The sequence below is a fragment of the Panicum hallii genome, chromosome 8 (assembly GCF_002211085.1).
Source record: "Panicum hallii strain FIL2 chromosome 8, PHallii_v3.1, whole genome shotgun sequence".
NCBI lineage: Eukaryota > Viridiplantae > Streptophyta > Magnoliopsida > Poales > Poaceae > Panicum > Panicum hallii.
This window is the reverse complement of record NC_038049.1, coordinates 18,240,554-18,259,866: the sequence shown is the minus strand read 5'-3', so window position 1 is coordinate 18,259,866 and position 19,313 is coordinate 18,240,554. Positions and strand designations below refer to the sequence as shown.

Sequence of the window (19,313 nt, the reverse complement as noted above, 5' to 3'; positions counted from 1 at the left end):
GGAATACTTTGTTGTATATCTTTGGGATTTTGTTGTCCCATCCTAGAATACCCAATGCCGGAGAAATGGCATTTAGTATCGGTTTTGGGAACTTATTTTAATCCTGGTTTCTCCATCCGAAACTATGAATCCGGAACTTAAGTTCCGGATTTTAGTCCCGGTTGATAATACCAATCCGGATTAAAGGATCTATATGATGTCTAAAGAACTTTTAGTTCGGTTATTAACACCAATCTGGACTAAAGGGTGGCTTTTAGTCCCAATTGGTGTTATAAATCGGGGGAAAAAACTCTAGCGTTCATAAAATTTAGACCCGAGACTAATGAGAGCGTTAGTCCCTGATTTAAATTCTACCAAAATAAATAAGGGGGTGGATGTGGATTTCTCTACTAATGACCACTTATTAAGGAATAGCACTTGCAAACTTATCTTAACATTTTTTTACATAAAAATGGGGAACCATTCGGGACGCAGGAAAGCCGGTGAGCTGCACAACAAAAGGCATGTTTGTTTTCCCATGGATTATATAATCTAGCTTAAATAATCCTAGGTGGTCAACAAACATCTTAGATTATAATTTAGATTATATAATTCATATCCTAAATTATGATAATCCAATAAGCTGTTGAAGATGTTTTTATTTCAGATTATAATCTGTCCGTTTCAAAACTACCCATTAAATTTAGGTGGAATCCCACCAATGCCATTACCGACACGGAATCGGTAGTTTCTTTTTCTCCAGCCCTTCGGCCTTCTCCCCTCCGTCTCCTTTCCCCAATTTCCCTCCCAAGTCCCAACTCCGGCGAGATCCGGCCGGACTCCAAAGCAAATTGCACTCATCCTTGACATGCTCCCATCCATCATTGGCACCCGCCACTTCGTATCCCTCTAGTCCCACGGGGCACTTGCAGCACCAAGGACCAGCTTCGCCGTGGACGCCCGCGTCGCTAGGTGGAGGTCGAGGGCTGCCTCCTGCCCTGTTCCTGTTGCCGCAGCCTTGGGCACGCAGCTCGTCAAGGTGCTGCGCGGGTTGCTGCGCTGCGTCAAGCAGCGAGCGCAAGGCTGCCGAGTAGGACAAGCTGCTCATCTCTCTCCTCGCGCCGTCTTGCCACGCCGCCGCGGCCACGCTTGCGACCTCCGCGGCAGCAGCGAGCAGGGGAACGGGTCCTCCACGACATGCGGGAGGAGGACCAGGACCTAGCTGCGGCGGCCACCGGGCTTCACGGCGCGAGCCTTCGTGGAGGAAAAAATAGAGAGGAGCGCTGAGATTGGTGCGCTGGTTCAGCTGGTGCTTGAGATTTTTGGAGACGAAGCAACTCGCGATGCGTGCCGATAAGAAAGCAATTAACACTGTAGAAAAATTTTAGGAGCGGGTAAAATATATTTTTAGAGACGGATACGGTACGCGTCCTTATTTCTCGCAGCTAGAAACATTAATTTTAGGAGATGGGTAATGCGACCGCTCCTGTAAATGATTTCTACGAGCGGGTTATACGATGACCCGCCTCTGCAAATGAATTTCAGAAAATAAAAAATTAAAAAAATTAAAAATAGTAAAATAAAAAAATATTGTAGCTACAATTTTTTAATAAAATATACACACTTGCATCACCCGGGTTCAAACCGCATACTCAATCCTCACGCGTACATTCCTCTCTACCATACTACACAGTCGCTTGTGACTCTATACGGTATACTATTCTTTTATATGAACTTTGAAATTAATTTGTAGGGGCGAGTGACGGCGTCACCCACCCCTACAAATCCATTTTTTGCACGGGTGATGCCACCACCCGCCCTAAAAATATTTTTCTATTTTGTTCTAAAAATTCATTTAAATCTTTACATATAGCAAAATAAGTAAAAAATAAAACTTCTAAACTATGGTTATTATGAATTGTGATAAAAAAATATGCCAAGTATATTTCAACGTTTATAAAAGTTAAAATTGTGGAAACCTCAAAGCATGACTTGAGTTGTATGAGATACTATATAGTCATAGGTATTAGAAAACTTATAATAATTTTTTGGACTATTAAATAACCTTAAATAAAAAGTTATTAATTACAAAATTGTAGGTCTCGTCAATCTCACAATTTTGGTATAAAATTTGACTTCATCCAAGATCGTATGAAAAAATTATAAATTTTTTTGCGTGGGACTAGACCCACCTCTAGAAATGGTAGCCATTTCCAGGGGTAGGTGATGGCTTCACCGGTCTCTAAAAATGCATTTCCAGAGACGGGTCAATTGGTATTGTAACTCCGCTCCATGCGGGTCAATTGGTACAGTAACTTTGCTCCATTTGTGGAAGCGGGTTATGTTTTGACCTGCTCCTGGAAAAAGAATAGGACGTCACTACAAATTGTTTTTTACAGTGTAATGGGGTCGCTCGGTGGAGAAGATTGGGCAGAGGAGCCAGGGAGGAAGATGCGGGTACAGCTGCTGCTTTCTTCGCTTGGGGTAGAGAAGATGGAGATGGGATTAGGTGCTGCCGAGAAGAGAGAGGAGGAAGGAGAGCTGCTGCTGTCTTGGTGGAGAAGAAGAAAGGAGTAGAGAAAATAGTGAGGCATTGCCATCATTGGCAATCTAAAATCATAAATAGTCTACACCTCTAATAATCCAGGTTGCCAAACAGCTTAACAGATTATTTTTCTCCATACTATTATAACCTATATTATATAGTCCTACGATTATAAGCTATTACATAATCTAGCAAGGAAACTGTCGGAGGAATCTCCAGCCGGGTGGCGGAATGCACCCGCCTAATCCTAGTCTAGGACGCGTTCGGGGGAAGTCAAGGAACGCGAGATCAAGAGGCCAATGAACATGGGGAACACACAGGGGTTTAGAGTGGTTCAGACCGCCGGAGCATAAAACCCTACGTCAACTTGTGTGTTGTATTGCTTGTAGGCTTGAGAAAAGCCTGAGAGAGCCTGTGAGACTTAAGAGAACCTTTTTTCTAACGAGCGCACTATCCCTTTTATAGGCTCAAGGGGAGCGCGTACACGGAGCGGGCTCCCGATAGTGGACCTAGCGGCATGTTAAATAATGTACACATTGGAGCCTTTAATGCCACAGATACAAAGATCTTCCACTTCAGCTCCTTCCTGTAATCCTCGATCGAGAAGTTGATGTGCGTATCTACAGCCAGGGTATGGTCATGTGCCGCCTTACCGGCACAGTGTGATGAGGACATGACTCGTATGGATACAAACATAATAAGAACATATTTGGGGAGAGACATGGATGATGAGTATGTGATATGCTTATGTACAACCATTCATGCTAAAGACAAGGTGAGCTTGTTCCTACGTTATTTGTTTACTTATTTTGAGAATAGATTGCTACCTAAAAATATTATTATAATTAGGAATTATGGAGATGATGATGGAGTACTCAAAGATAGGCATGGAGGGGGAGAGGACCAGCAAGGGACGTCCAACCCAAGTTAGAGTCCTAAACAATATCAAATTCGAGTCCACCTCGGATTTCAGAACCTTACTTCACCAAAATTGATGCCCTGGCCACATAGCGAGTCGGATTTGGACGTTCTATATATGGTTGGAACCAGAATTTCATAGAGCTTCCAATGGCACCGGTCCCACCTCAAAATTCCTTTTGAGTCGACGGGAATCGTCAATTCAAGTGGGCATCCAGAATCTAACAGGGTGCTGTGTCACCGTCTTTTGGGCTGTTGGCCCGTGTACCGTGTTGAAGCCCGTTAGGGTTGCGTCCAGGGGACTTGCACGCCCCTAACTCCTTTTTGTTCAGTAGCCACCACCATTTTAGGGTTTGGGTTTTGCTTAGATTCATTCTGTCATCAAACAGTGTCGCCGTTCATCGGTTTGTGAGACCCCATCTCGTAATCAAGTCTGTTTGATTGCATCTCCTGTTCTTGCTTGTGTTCTTGATTGCGCTTGCAGGGATAAGCCTTCGTGGCGAGGTCATTTGTGTGACACGGGTGATAACCAACGGAGCAGTGGTGTAGTGATTGCGGGGTTCTGTTCGTTCGGAGCCTTGGATCATCAACATCAAGTTCTCCACCAATCAAGTTTACCGTACCTCTCGGAAGATCGGGACTCAACCTCCTATCAATGACCTCGCCATGAAGGCTTATCCCTGCAAGCGCAATCAAGAACACAAGCAAGAACAGGAGATACAATCAAACAGACTTGATTACGAGATGGGGTCTCACAAACCGATGAACGGCGACACTGTTTGATGACAGAATGAATCTAAGCAAAACCGAAACCCTAAAGTGGCGATGGCTACTGAATAAAAAGGAGTTGGGGGCGTGCAAGTCCCCTGGACGCAACCCTAATAGGCTTCAACACGGTACACGGACCAACGGCCCAAAAGACGGTGACACAGCACCCTGTCAGATTCTGGACGCCCATTTGTGTTGACGATTCCCGTCGACTCAAAAGGAATTTTGAGGTGGGACTGGTGCATCTGAAGCTCTATGAAATTCTGGTTCCAACCATATATAGAACGTCCAAATCCGACTCGCTATGTGGCCAGGGCATCAATTTTGGTGAAGTAAGGTTCTGAAATCCGAGGTGGACTTGAATTTGATATTGTTTAGGACTCTAACTTGGGTTGGACGTCCCTTGCTGGTCCTCTCCCCCTCCATGCCTATCTTTGAGTACTCCATCATCATCTCCATGATTTCTAATTATAATAATATTTTTAGGTAGCAATCTATTCTTAAAATAAGTAAACAAATAACATAGGAACGAGCTCACCTTGTCTTTAGCATGAATGGTTGTACATAAGCATATCACATACTCATCATCCATGTCTCTCCCCAAATATGTTCTTATTATATTTGTATCCATACGAGTCATGTCCTCATCACAGTGCCTGCTGTCAGTGACATGCATAGTGGGAGACGTGCTGTCACTGTTGGGTCAATTTCTGCTGATAGGCGAAGGGGCTATGTTGACCTGCTGTGCCGTAGCCTCCGTGCACACTGTAACAGCGCACGCCGCAGCCCTCCTGCAGCAGATCATAATTACCCTTTGCTCACGCGCGCGGCGCTGTGATGTGACTACACACCGTCTGCCCGCGCCCACAACGTGGTGATGCGACACGCCGCCTCAGAAACAGGCGGGCTTACCGTGGTGTCAGCATACCTGCCCGACGTGTCAGTGGACAACCCACGCCTTGATCCGAGCACGCGCACCCCACCTACCCGCATTTAATGCGGCAGTTAGGCTGGCGTCCCGTAGAATGCTGGCTGCCACCATACACGTGGCAGAGCTGGCTTAGCAACCGCTTCCTCAGGGGCACGTGGCGGCACCGGACCTCCTCTCCGGAGGGAAGGGAGGTCCGGGCCCCCGAGGCCGACCTAGGTGCACAGGCCCTCTTGGGGTCCGGCTTCCACACGTGGCGGCATCGGACCACCCCGCTGTGGTTCGGGCCCGTGGAGGCCGTCCCTGAGCACCTGTCCTCGTGGGTACGCGGAGACGCCGGTCCTGAAAGAGCACGGGATGAGGTCCAGAGACCGTGTACCCAGCTATCAAGCCCGGGCCATACACCCCATCACCCAAGACTTAGCGCAAGGTTACGGATAACCTCGCGCCCTTCGGGTTGAACACCCTAACAGAAGGTACCTCTGTGCATATGTACCGACACAGACAAACGAGACCAAAGCTAACGAGCAGCATGCACGCAGGTGCCAACATGCGTCCACTCTCGGCCGGTGTGTTTGACGCCGGTCCATCCGTTCCATCGTGCAACTTGCAACTAGTTTTACTCCAGCACATCAACTAATACAAACGCACGCGAGCATCCATCCACACAAGAATTCTTGGGTTCTTCGTCAACCTCGAATTGTATATATACACACAGGTGGACGAATTGCGCAGGCAAAGCACGTATCCCTATTTAAAATTATCACTGTGCTGCAGACGAGTTCTTGAATTATTTTAAACGAGAGCTCTGCAGCCGAGTCCGACATGCCACCCGATTTGCAAAAGAATAAAAGATGGAGCACGAGCTTCAAATAATTTGTTCAAATATTCTATACAAATATGGTAACAGTACTCCGTCAGTCCGCACCATGAATTTTACCCTGTAGGAATCACGAATGGGCAAAGTGGTGGCGTGCTTGCTTGAGATAATCGAGACAGCGCTGGGCTTTCCTAGGCACAGGGATATTGGCATATTGTTCCGTGGAGCCACCAGGCCCGGTGCGTGGCGTGCTGGGCCGTGCACCGGTGGATGCCGGGTGGCCGGAAATCCTATCTATCTTGCGCAAGAAAAAATCTTATATATCTTCCTATGTTTGAAATTCGGGCAGTCTGATTTAGTTACTGTTTGGCAGCACATATGATGCGGTCCAGTGATGGAGCAAATCTTTTGAAAATGTGTCACTCTCTAGTTGGCTCTGGTGGGTGGAAGTTCCTTTTGGATTTCAAACTTTAGATGCATTTTTCTTTCAAATAATGAATCCATTTTGAATCCGTTTTAACTGGTGTATTGTTGAGAATTAATCCAACATAATAAGATTCAATATGGCAATTATTTTTAAGAGTTCAACATTTTGAATAAACTTACTCAACATTTTTGATATACTACTTCAAACATTCTCATATCAAATGTTGAACTAGTTGATATGAAATGTTGACCTTGATTAAGAGAAATGTTGAATCTGTAATATTAATTGACTATAGTTTTATATAAAAACACAAATTAATACTTACATCATTTTAGATTAAAGAAAAAACTACTTGACATGCTGCCACCGAATTGAAGATCTGGACTGGGATAGTGAGTGAATCAATCATTCATGCTGGCTGGCCCGCCCCTCTACTGCTTGTGCAGCATGCGCTGCTATTGTCTGTTAGCCTGCAGGCCATGGTGCTGTGATGGTGGGCCGTAGTGAGCCGTGCGATGGCTGGTATTCCCATCGCACGGAAGATGCATAGGAGAGCCCGCCGGGTGCAAAGCTTGTGGATAAGAGTATACCTGCAAGTCGGGCCATGCCGGGCTGGCACAGCCCGGGCCCAGCCATGCCTGTCACAGCGAGCCGTGTCGTGCCCGCCCGCAGGCCGGGGGGTCAGGCTCGTGCCGTCCAGTTAACCGTGCCGGGCCGCTACAGTGCCAGGCCAGGCCCGCGGTCCACCCCTCCCAAAGTTAAAAACGCAGCAACAAATTTAATTTTTTTCACATAATCTGAATATGGTGCAATTAGCTACAAACCAGAACCAGAACAAGACACAGGATAGATAACAGAACAAGGTACAAGATAGATAACATGCACAAAATAGATAACAACGCACAAGATAGACATAAGAGCAGCCATAATGTAAAAAAAATACTTGGTAAGGAGAGAGAACGCTGAAGCACGGTTTTAGACGCTGTAGAAGGCAATACTTGGATGTAAAATAAAGGCACCGATGCCTCTTCAGTAACCGACGTCCAGTTAATAAAAAAAATGAATGGCTGCTGCTTTGGCCAGGGGAGGAAAGCAACCATGTGTGAGTAGCGGGTCCTGCGATAGGAACAGGAGAGCGAAAAAATAGTCCCCCCACCTCCTCCCCCTCACCCCCCGCCGCCCCCACCCCCACCCCGCACCGTCGTTCGCCCCCTCCCATAAGGCTGGCGGCAGCGGCAGCGGCCCGTGGTCGAGCCGAAGGCAGTTCAACTCGCCACCTCCTCCCTTCCCTCTTTCTTCCCCCCACCTCCCTTCAGTCTCAAAATTTCTTTGTTCCTCCGCCGCCGTCGGCCGCCGGGGCCGGACCTGGGGTTCCGTGGGCCGGATCTGCCGCCACCCTCTAGAGCCAGTGCTCCGGTGGCTCGGGTGTGTGGGGGCGCGCCAGCGCCGCTTGCCTCGGGGTGTTCCCGGTGGCTGGGGGCCGGCAGCCTATGGCCGCGTCGCCGCCTATGGCCGCGTCGCCGCCACCGCCGCTCTCAGGGAGGGCGGGGGTCTGTGCCGCCGTCACCGCTCGCTGCGGGGTGATGTTCCTCCAGTGGCTCGGGTGGCTGGGGCCTTGTGGCTGCACCGCCGCCGCTCTTGAGTGGCCAGGGGGCCGTGGCCACGGCGCCGCTGCCGCTCGCCTTGATGTGGGCCTCCGTCTCGCACGCGCCACCTCCGGACACACATACCGTCCTCGTGGGGCTGGTTGCCGGCCTTGTGTGTCGGCCTCTAGTCGCCCGTCTAGGTAGTTGGCTTTTGCCCCCGTTGGCCGCCCCTTCTAGTGGCAGTCGGGACGGGGTGCCGGTCCGCGGGTTCTCCTGTATTGTGGTGGCATTTGTCGACCTTCAGCTCTGGTGAGGGAACAGGGTAGAGGCGAAAGCCTAGGGTCTACTTGCGGGCCATGACAGCGATGCTCTCGGGCGTCATTTACCTTCTTGAAAGCGTCATTCTTTCCCATCTTCCCTCCTCTCCGGTGAGCTTTCTGGGTGAAAATCTTGACCACGTTGGTCGAGCGACGGTGGCGTCTGTGGCGTCGCTTCCTCTCTTGAGGCGTCATCTTGGAAGCTCTGCCGGTGATGGTCGTCTGCTCTCCTTGGAGAGTTTCCGCTTCTACGCTTGCCTTCACTCTGCTTTGTCTGCATCATCTGGGTTGCATTGGTCATCGGCTGGCGGATGCTTTGCCGCCCCTCTCTTCTCTGGCGGATACTTTGCCGCCGTTATGCTCTGGTGGATCCTTTGCCACTGCCGCCATATTGGCTGGAGCTCGCTTCAGGCAGATGCTTTGCCGTCGTGGTTGGTTGGTCGGGTGGATGTTTTGCCATCATGGCTAGGTTTGTGGGGTCGGCTGGAGCTCGCTTCAAGTGGATGCTTTGCCGTCATGGTTGCTGGCTTTTAGCAGGTTCAATTGTGGTCATGGCTAGGTTTGTGGGTTCGGATGAGTCTCCTCCCCGTTGTTCCTGTTGTTCTTATTTGATGTTGGGATCTCCCGCCATTTGTTTGGTGGAGCTCTATATCCTCCTAATAGGCTTTGCCTATTAAGATTTGTAATATATGGTCGTATCACTTTTCTTTTAATAAAATATGTGCTCAGACACATTCGCGAAAAAATGGATCCTGTGATAGCTTGCACGCTACGGCGTACAGAAGTCGATGCTGCTTCCCCATATGTTTTGGCCAAAATTTTCCGACGACTTTGTAGCTGCTCTAAGCTAACAAAATTAACGTGTAGTGATGAGAAGCCAACTAGGAATCCCTCTGTTTGTTGCTAGATTTGCTTAATATATTAGCGTTCATCTACTCCTTGCCGTGTGCTTAAATATAATGATAAATGATACACAGCTCTCTGGTATATTCGAGAAATAAAAAAATAAAATCACAGAGGTTGAAAATGTTAGAAACCTAGGCATATTACAGTATATTTTAATTCCAAGAATTAACAATTTAATTATAACAAAAAATAGTGATCTTGTGATAACATGGTATGTGTATGTGTTCAAGTTTAAATCCTACTAACAAGAACATAAAACAAAAAAAGAAGTGAAAAAGGTTCAGAAATTATCCAGGAGTGGGTCTTTTGCTAGAGGCATTGAATGCGCTATCATAAAATGAAGTAGATATGCTACTTGGTTGACCTTGCATGAAGTAGCCGCCGTACAAAGACGATGCTGGAAGATGTTTGTTGTGCAGTCCTGCGAACAGCTTTCTGCATGTAGCAGGCGCTCCCAAAATCTTATTAAGATTATCCGTGTTGCTGATGGTTAGTTACACACCTTATCACGAGTCGGCTCTTCTCCGCACCGCACAACATGTCTCGACACGCCACACTCTCAGCCTCAGCGAGGCGAGCACGCTCGCGTGGCAGGCCCCTATTCTTTTTTCAACTTCACAGATCGATAGTGTACAAACAGTCTACCATTTAAATTGGTTAGAATTATCCTCAACTACCTATGTGGTATTAACCACTTTGTAACTCCCTAGGATTTACTCATGGACTTTAATTTCTCAATTTATTGTTTTAAATAAATGGGCCTAGTCCGTTTATTCCAACAGAAAATTGGTTGCCATATAGTGTATTTGTTCTTTCATGTAGGTACTTCATCCCTGCTCATCCTTAACCTTGTCTCAATTGATGGAGGCTGGAGCTCCTTTTCAGACCAGCATCCATGGGACCACCAACGTAGCATGGATTACCTTAAAGTAGGGATAGGATACTTACTGTACTTTATTCATAATACTATTATTATAAAGTACTCGGATACGAGTAAGTCTAGTCGATATAAAAGAAAATTACAATAATTCGAATATAACTCCCTAGGTCCTATCTAGGTAGGAATAATACCAAAAAGCATGACCTGTAGTCCTGCCCCCCCTCCCCCCCCCCCCCGAGTATATAAGGTCGGGCAGGGATCCTTCTAAAACATCTACAATCTCATGCAATACAAACCACCAAACAGCATGTAAGGTACTATGCTATTCAACGATCTGAACCTGTCTAAATCTTAGGTTGCATGCACCTTTGAGTTGGAAATGACCGATGCTCCTGCCTTAGATCTGACCCATAGTTACTAATAATGTTGTCTTCCTCAACCTCTTTACAAGTTGTGCTATGCGTATCAAAATATCCTTATGTCATCAGAGTTTTAAATATCCGGCCGTAGCAGTCGTTATAATACACTACTAGAGAAACGGCCTTCCATGCACTAAAAAATACAGGTCGAAATTGAACTCGGTACTAATAGTAGCTTAGCACCGGGTCTAATTGCACCGGTATTTTTTTTTGCACGGAAGGCTTTGGAAGCCTTTAGCACCGATTGGTGTTATCAACCGATACTAAAAATTTCTTTATGAGTTAATTTAAAAGGAAACTATTTTCTTTCATGTTAGATGCGCATATTTACTTGAACTTCTTTCGGGTTTAAAATATTTTTTTGAATCTTTTTATATCTTAGATTTTATCTAGTACTAAAGGGTTCTTTTACTACTGGCCTATAGAAGCGGCAGTAAAGCCGAGACTTTTAGTTTTGGATTCACAATATTGATTGCAAATCCAGAAATATTGGAAGTTTACAATCGGTACTAAAGTCATATTTTCCAGTAATGGCATGCTATGTTGACTTCAGGTCGGGTACAACTATGTGTGCATGTACAATTTAGCAGGTATAATTAATTTAGCATTTGTTTAACCACTTATGTTTCGCCAATGTGTTTTTGCCATGAGAAAGCAGTGTAAAGGAAAGGGACAAAAATACTGTTTGCCTTCCCGGTTAAAGGCGAGGTGAGCAGCAGTATAATGTCAAGTTGGCTACAAACCTTTTGATTCCCGAGAAGGCATAGGAATAATAGCTCAGCAAAAGGTTCATCGCTGCGACCGCCATCTGAGTATTTGACTATGCCCACTTGCGTTTGAGTTTCACGTGCACCTGCTGCTTAATACACGTTTCCCGCTAGTTCTGTGGTTTGTTTTGTCCCACGTGTGCGCGTAGCGAGCTCGTACTGGTTTCCAATAAGCATGGATAGAAATCGGCATGTTCTTGTATAGATTAAAACTCTACATTTTCACAACGAGATTTTAGCTTTGAGCAAACTCTCAACATGGATTCACGACATCCAATTCAAAATAGGCATGTTGTCTACGGCTATTTAAATTCAAATAGAAAATATCAGCTCAAATGAAGGTTAGTTAAAAATTGGGACTTCACCTCACCGTTAACACACTATCTATCACTTGAAGAGTGATTAGCTAAAATATAAATATACATACTAAGTCAGAAACTCGAGCCTAGGTGAACATGTTTCCCAACAAACATGTAATTCGCAAATTCGGCTTCTATTTGATAACAAAATTTCAAACATAGCTCCATTCATTTGTTTTTTTTAAAAAAAAAGAGTAACTACTGCTAGTCTGCTACACGTACATACATAACTGATAAACTCAAATACAATTTAAGTCCACGCGCGTTGTTATGCTGTGGACCGCAGGTTTCCGCAAGTCGGCATGCATGTTTTACTTTTTACAGTGGACCCACAACTCACTAAACTTTGGCGAGGAATCTTTTGCGGCTAATGCTGGTTTGTTCGTTCCAATGTAACCATACAAAATCCAAGCACTGTTCCCGGTGTATAAATCCATAGAAAATGCAACCATAACAGTAGGTGCCGTATGAGCACAGCTAGATGGTAAACAAAGGTTGCAGGAGGATAACATGATAACCCTGTTCCCGGTGTATAAATAACCACACGCCTGCTGCCTCTTCACCACAATTACAGTAGTCTTAGTACAGTCGTCGTTGGTAGTTCTTCCAAGTGCCACACCATGGCTACTGCTTTTAGGCCATGGTTTCTGCTCTCATGTGGGCTGCTCCTGGCAGCGGCGTGCCATGGCCTCCAGGTGGGCTTCTACCAGAAGACTTGCCCCAGGGCGGAGGCCATCGTGAGGGCCGAGGTGCAGAAGGCCGTGCGAAGGGACCCCGGCCTCGGCGCCGGCCTCATCCGCATGCTCTTCCACGACTGCTTCGTAGAGGTTAGCATGCGTGCGCCCATGGCACGGCAGATGACCCGAAAGAAACGACATTTTCCTTCTTTGTTCATTGAAAACCATGTAAGCAGACCAAGTAGCCAGCTTGCATTGTATGAATGTGATGTATATATAGGGTTGTGACGGATCCATCCTTCTCGACCCGACGCCGGCGAACCCACGGCCGGAGAAGAAGGGCCCGCCCAACGACAGCAGCCAGCGGAGCTACGAGGTGATCGACGCGGCGAAGCGCGCCCTGGAGAAGGCCTGCCCCGGCACGGTGTCCTGCGCCGACGTGGTCGCCTTCGCGGCGCGCGACGCGTCCGACCTCCTCAGCGGCTCGCGGATCAGCTTCGCGATGCCGGGCGGGCGGCTCGACGGACGCAGGTCCCTGGAGAGCCAGACGAGCGTCCTGCCCCCGCCGTTCGCCAACCTCAACACCCTCGCCGCCAGGTTCGCCGCCAAAGGCTTGGGCGTCGAGGACCTGGTCGTGCTCTCCGGCGCGCACTCCGTCGGGCGCTCCCACTGCTCCTCCTTCGTCGCCGAGCGCATCGCCTCCCCGTCCGATATGGACGCGGCGCTGGCGGCCCAGCTGAGGCGGCAGTGCCCGGCCAGCCCGTCCCTCGGCAACGACCCCGTGGTGGCGGAGGACGCCGTCACCCCGAACGCGCTGGACAACCAGTACTACAGGAACCTGCTGGACCGCAAGGTGCTCTTCACGTCGGATGCCGTGCTGATGTCGTCGGCGCAGACGGCTGGGATGGTGGGTGACCTCGCGCGCCCGGACGGGACGTGGGAGAAGAAGTTTGCAGCTGCGATGGTGAAGCTGGCGAGTATCGGAGTGAAGACCGGCAGCGACGGAGACATCAGGAAGAAGTGTCGGGTCGTCAACTAGAGAAGCTGGCGAAGCTAAATTCTAGAGCGGATCATCATTAGTTACGATTCTACATCGAAGTTACTTAGAATTTCTTGGTGCACTTCTCCGGCTTTGGGGAATGCATGTTTTCTGTTTTTCCTTCAGTCCAAAATAAGTGTGCTTCAGTGATTGTGTGCCTGCACGCATTTGGCCAAAAATCCATCCCCTGCTTCCAGTCGAAGCTAGCAGCTCGTTACCGGTACTCACTCCGTCCCAAATTATTAATCGTTTTAGTTTTTCTAAATTCATAGGCTTGCTTGCATCTACATATATATCATATCTAGATGTATGATACTAATATTAGGACGGGGGGGGGGGGGGGGGGAACCAGCAGGGTATATCACGAATTCAAATAAATGAGCCATAAGCGGGTGCCAACTTTCAGGAAATTGCAGCGCCCATTTCCGATGCATTTTCCTAAATCAGCCATTACAATAGGGTCAGGGAAGGATATCACGGATATTCTTCATCTAATTAATTGTCCTAAGCATCAATCTTGTACGATTTCAAATCTATAGTACCAAACAGAACTCATAGCTTGAAAGTAGCATTACCATGGCGTCATCACAATCTCCTTCCTACTCACATCTATGCTCATACTGTCCAAAATACCTTCCAGATATTGCCATCAGTATATTCAGCATTATAACCTCGTCATCCATCTCCGACTTTGTGGCAAGGATTGTTGCGCACTTGCGCAGCAAGGACCTTAGGGAGGCACATGTCTCTGCGTCCAAGGGAACGTCCACGGCTACACAGAGTGCAAAGAGCCACAGGCAGTTATTCCTCGAGAGTGAGTCCAAACTCTGGATCATATCTATGAAGTTCCTTAGCGTCGCAGCTCTAGCAACTGCATCCATGTTGCGAACCATTGTCAGTGTTGGGTCAGTCTGTGGCTCTGTGCTGCTTCCAACTTTTGTGTAGTTTTTCATTCCACCAGATATAGATGGTTCGCCAGAGCTGACATGCTCAGAGAACATCTGGTGAAAATTGTAAACATATAAAATCAGCTGATGTTATGAAGAAGAGAATTATGCAGGATATGCAAAGGCAAACAAAACAATCCTAATTATAGAAATATCAAGTTTAGATCATTAGAAATGATATCCGAGACCTTTTTGGGAGTTATACAGCACTGCAGAACTCTAGAAATAAAATGCTATAAAGGGCAACAATGATTTCATGCAATGCTGCGACGTGCTAATGTGGTTGTTAATCTCTATTGTATGCATCTAATTTCTGATGGCGATCGAGTAGATAGGTTCCATGCATCAGAAAATACTAGTGGTGGTATAGTTGTTGGCTTGATGAGATCTATACTACATGTTGCAGATAAAATAATATGACTTGTTCAAATGCACACTGCTTAGTTACAAAATGCATGAAAGGAGCACATCAAAACAGAGTAATGCCTACTGCTAACGTAACCAATGCATGTTATTAGTGTCATACATCCAGATTTTTAGGCTAATAAACACTTTTCATTCAAAGAATGAAGGATTCCCATTCGTTCTACCAGGAAAAACAAAGGGAATGCATGTGACAAAATACACAAATCATGCCAAGCTATATATAAGCAAAAGTTTGCTCTTGCAATCTGAAAGAAGACAAGGGAACCACAGAATACGTTTGCAATTGCACTAACCTTGTACCACATATATTTGAAGGCTCAGCAAAATAGCAAAATATATCAATGAGTCAAGAAACCATTTCACAAACATAGGCTTAATGTGCTTTGGCATGCTCAAACTTTTTATATGGAAAGGTAAATGTTTGAACAAATAAACTAAAAACAAGATATATTACCAGTCTGGTCTCAGAAAAATGGTTAACAAATGCATCTTCCCATTGCTTTGATGCGCGCAAATCAGGTGAGCACTTAGGTATGTCAGGAATTTCTGGCATATAAGGTGTTTGCTCCTTTCTAGCTGCACTCAAATCCACCTTGGCTACCTTCACTTTCGGAATTTGTCTAGCCTCCCACCTATAATGATGATTTCAGATCAATGCCAAACTGTTCAACAACCAGTAGAAAAACTTCAAATTAAGAACACAGTACAACTCTGCTAGTGACCCACGTAACTTTCAAATATCAATTGTACGACATATCTGACATGGAGTTTTCATTTTGTTTGCTAATTTGATATGCGTAGATGTACATTGGACAGAATCAGCAGGCTGACAGAGTGGTGGAGGGTTGCAGTCTAATTTTTGCTCTGAATCATGCACATACATGATCTAACAGAAACAATAGAATTTTGATGAAATGCTACTTAATTGACATCGATATATATATACACACACACTAAAATTGTCTTCCAGCTCCAGAACATGTAATATATGAGCTAATGACAAAGCAATCATGTACATGCCCCAGTACTGCAGTACAAGGTCCCAGAGCCATGTGAAAGAAACTCAAATACTACAGTACATATATTCTCATTTGGTTTTGATGGAATCCAAGACCGCATGAAAGAAAACTCCAGTTTCTTGGGAGCAACAGGAATACTTAATGTTCTCAATCACCTACCTAATCACAACATCTAACATACTGCAATTTACAAATGTTCAGACCACGAGAACCAAAATGCAAGGAAAATAATACCAGAAAAAGATCAGGATAATCCACATCCCATCAACAACAATGGCATCACTAAAAACTAATCATTTTATACATCAGTATCTCTAGTTCTAATTGTAACTTAATAAATGACATAAACCATCAGTAACTTCTAGGCACAATATCAGTAACAATTCGAACCAGCTTTTGATCTGTACCGTCTAATGAAAATGTTGAAATATTTTCACCCTCTTGTTTCGATGGGTTATATCCTCAGACAAATGTTCCAATTATCAGGTTACAGTGGAGACATCATGGTTTCATGACTTGGATAGAAAACCATACGCTAAATCCCCACTCATTGTAAATCAGACAACTGCTGTAGGGATGAGAGATTGATAGCCAAATATAGCATTCACCAGTAGAGCAGAACAGATAAGGAACAAGCCAGTAACTGAAAATACTAAATATGTAAAATTTGATGTCCAAGATAATTTCAAAAGATGACTGAGCTCTTAATTTTACTAAAGCTAACCACCTACTAGTTTCAAACGTTTTTTATGTGTGTATTATGAAAGGTAACTGTTTACTTACGTAACTAGAACATTTGTATCAAATTTGTTTGGCTATCTGGCTAAAAACATAGACCCAACATGGAAGAAATATGCTATCCTTCTATTTGGCAACACATTGTTGGCTTCTGGTCTAGCTTACATCTGGTTCTGATTGGTAGATTTGGGGAGATCCTTTTTATACGAAATAATTAGTCATTTTCACATACGTCTCCTGTTTTCTACCCATTAGCTGCTTCAAGTAAGCTTCACCAAAATGAACAGGTTCCTGGTCAACAAGTATGGAGATATGCTAATACCTAAATATAACTATGCTGTAATTCTCATATGTTGAAAATGTTGAAGTCATGGTGGATAAATCGGTTAATTAGTGGTTGACAGGTACTAACATACTGGATGTTCCCTTATTCGACTCTCAACCATAAAAAATGCTCCTTCAGTAGCCAAAAAAATATATAGCCTCATGAAGTAACCAAGGAACTAGGGTGCTAGGATCAGGCAATGAGAGGCTTGCAGCCTTCTACCAGTAGTTATTAGTGAGGTTGACCACAGAGTGCCAAAAATGCACAGAAGGGTAAACAGTAATACAGAACTTTGTTCGGCTTCATAGTTCATAATACTGAGTAAATACTGTGAATACTACATGAAAAGGATACCTGACACGCCGAAGATACTCAAAACCGTCAAGAGGCTCTCCAGACTCGAAATCAGGGTCCCCGTCCACCGCAAATGCAGGCTTCAGAATGCCCTCATAGTCATCATCGCTGTCATCTTCATACTCCACATCTTCAACTTGCTCTTCAACCACTCCATACGCCACACCAGGGTCATGAGCAGCAGCATCAAAGCAGTGTTCGTGAGGAGCCCCCAAATCCCCATTTCTCCACGCACCAATCTCAGGCACACCTACACCAAGGATCACACAACTAAGCAACATCTCGCAATGAAAAAAAAAATAGAAATCCCCCTTTGCCACTAAGAGCATCTCCAAGAGGCTTGGTATCCCGCCTCAGCTCGGAAAAAAAAAACGAAGCACCGCTGAAATCGGCGTCCAATGGCCTCGGCATCCTCCTTGCCAAGCTATCTGGCTCGGCAAAGGCTCCCCTTCCCTCAACAAAGTTGCCGAGAGAGTTGGACTCGCCATCCCACCCTCCCACGCACCCTCCCGCCCTCCTGCGCGCGCCCATCACCGCTCACGCGCGCCACGCAGCTCACCGCCGCAGCCGCCATTGGCGACAGAAACAGAGCTCCGCCCCTTTTTCGAATACGCCACAACCAAGCCACAAAAATCCGATTCCTTGCACCCGGAGATAGCTCACAACCTCCTCTACATGATCCACCCACCGGCCGGCCAAACCCTGCGCCGGAGAGACTCGCCGCCAGCAAACCCGAACTGCCTGTAGGCCGCCGCCGTGACCTCCTAGGTGAGCCCCCGATCAAACTTAGTATTTTGTGCAACAAGTTACAGAAATTGATTCGCCTCGCTCACCTGATCATGGTGCTTGCGCTTTCTTCCAACGTTAGCAGCTCCATCATCCGGAACGCCTCCATGCACGGGCGGCGGCAGCATCCATGTGCAGGCTCCATGAGCAGACGAGCGGCGGCGGCGGGGCGTCCATGGCGCGCGAGCGGGAGGAAGTGGCCGTGCAAGCCAAGCGGGAGGAAGTGGCCGTGCAGGCCGAGCGGGGGGCGGCGGCCTCCATGCGCAGGCTCCACGAGCAGACAAGCGGCGGCAGCAGGGTGCCCATGGCGCGCGAGGCGGCGCCGCGGCGCGGGGGGCGGCCGGCGCTGAGCCGGAGGAAGTAGCGGTGCGGGCCGAGGGGGGGGGCGTCGGAAAAGATAGCGGCGGTGCGGGCCGAGAGGAAGAGGAAACGGATGACATGGACTGTTTTGAATATAGATAGTCAAGAATTAGAGAGGCCGTTGGTTTACTCCACTAAAAGCAGGCTTTTTAATTTTTTTTAGTGCTCTGAAACTCCAAATTGGCTAGGATTATACCTAGGCTTTTGGAGATGCTCTAAAATAGTTTAATTTTGCGTAGAAGATTAGAAGAGGCGAGAAGAACCGTACCAGAGAACCGGGACGCCGCCGCCGCCTCTTCGCTCCACTTCCTCCCGGCCCCCGAGCCTCCCCCGCCCGCGGCCTTCCTCCCCTTGCTCCCCCTCCTGCTCCTAGGCTCCTCTTCTTCAGCGGCGAGGAGCCCGTCGTACTCGCCGGAGAAGCCGGCGGCGGCGAGGGCGGCGCGGACCTCGGCCCAAAGCCGCGCCTGCGCCTCCTCCGACGGGGCGCCCCTGAGCTCCTCGAGCTCCGTCCTCGCGTACGCCGTCCTCCTGCGCGCGGATCCCTCGTGGGCCGCGGCGGCGGCGGCGGCCGCCATGGCGAGGCTGAAAGTTCTGGAAGGTTCAAGCGGCGGGCGAGGGTTTGGGTTTGGAAAGTTCTGGAAGGCACGGTGGTCGGTGAGGGTGAGCAGGAGGAAAGAGATGGAGAGCCGGATCCGCGTCAGCGGCCTGCGGGAAGCCTGAAACGATGCGTCAACTGGGCCCGCGAGGATGACGGGTCGAGCCTGAATGGATGGTGGACCACAATGGGCAGCGCCAGAGAGAAATGTATGGACCTCAGGTCTGGTCGGCCCAGGCCTGCCCTTGTACCGCTAGTTGGGCCTTCAGGCTCGGCGAATAATATGAGATGAGAGAAAAAAGAAACAGCTCTGCGGTCCAGATGACCATTTTCTCCTGAATTGCGAAGTGTCCTTTTGTTTAGCCGATAGACTGTTTCTGGGTCGGTACCGACCGGCTAGCAAGGGACGCGGTTATATATCACTTCAA

General features: G+C 47.3%; 2 protein-coding genes across 3 annotated transcripts; one reads left to right on the top strand and one right to left on the bottom strand.

Annotated features, from left to right (window-relative positions):
• The first annotated feature begins 12,093 nt into the window (after positions 1-12,093).
• LOC112902944 (peroxidase 2-like) lies at positions 12,094-13,558 on the top strand. The gene is made up of 2 exons (XM_025972142.1): positions 12,094-12,446; positions 12,577-13,558. Exons 1-2 carry the CDS (start codon positions 12,240-12,242, stop codon positions 13,333-13,335), a joined length of 966 nt encoding a protein of 321 aa, XP_025827927.1. The 5' UTR covers positions 12,094-12,239; the 3' UTR covers positions 13,336-13,558.
• A 155-nt stretch (positions 13,559-13,713) lies between these two features.
• On the bottom strand, positions 13,714-19,063 carry LOC112903405 (gem-associated protein 2-like). Of its 2 annotated transcripts, XM_025972663.1 has the most exons (6): positions 18,559-18,680; positions 17,978-18,373; positions 17,811-17,908; positions 17,145-17,394; positions 15,163-15,340; positions 13,714-14,336 (listed from the first exon to the last, which is right to left on the bottom strand). In XM_025972663.1, exons 2-6 carry the CDS (start codon positions 18,073-18,075, stop codon positions 13,935-13,937), a joined length of 1,026 nt encoding a protein of 341 aa, XP_025828448.1. In that variant the 5' UTR covers positions 18,076-18,373; positions 18,559-18,680; the 3' UTR covers positions 13,714-13,934. The 2 variants fall into 2 exon arrangements, with proteins under 2 accessions (XP_025828448.1, XP_025828447.1); XM_025972662.1 differs by lacking the exons at positions 17,811-17,908; positions 17,978-18,373 and having other exon boundaries at positions 18,559-19,063.
• Positions 19,064-19,313: the final 250 nt, after the last annotated feature.

Coding starts and splice junctions, on each gene's coding strand:
- LOC112902944 (XM_025972142.1), top strand. CDS start 12,240: ATGGCTACTGCTTTTAGGCCATGGTTTCTGCTCTCATGTGGGCTGCTC. Junction 12,447..12,576: donor TCCACGACTGCTTCGTAGAG/GTTAGCATGCGT, acceptor ATGTATATATAG/GGTTGTGACGGATCCATCCT.
- LOC112903405 (XM_025972662.1), bottom strand. CDS start 18,865: ATGGCGGCCGCCGCCGCCGCCGCGGCCCACGAGGGATCCGCGCGCAGG. Junction 17,395..18,558: donor GGCGGCGTCCCGGTTCTCTG/GTACGGTTCTTC, acceptor TCCTTGGTGTAG/GTGTGCCTGAGATTGGTGCG. Junction 15,341..17,144: donor GAGTATCTTCGGCGTGTCAG/GTATCCTTTTCA, acceptor TCATCATTATAG/GTGGGAGGCTAGACAAATTC.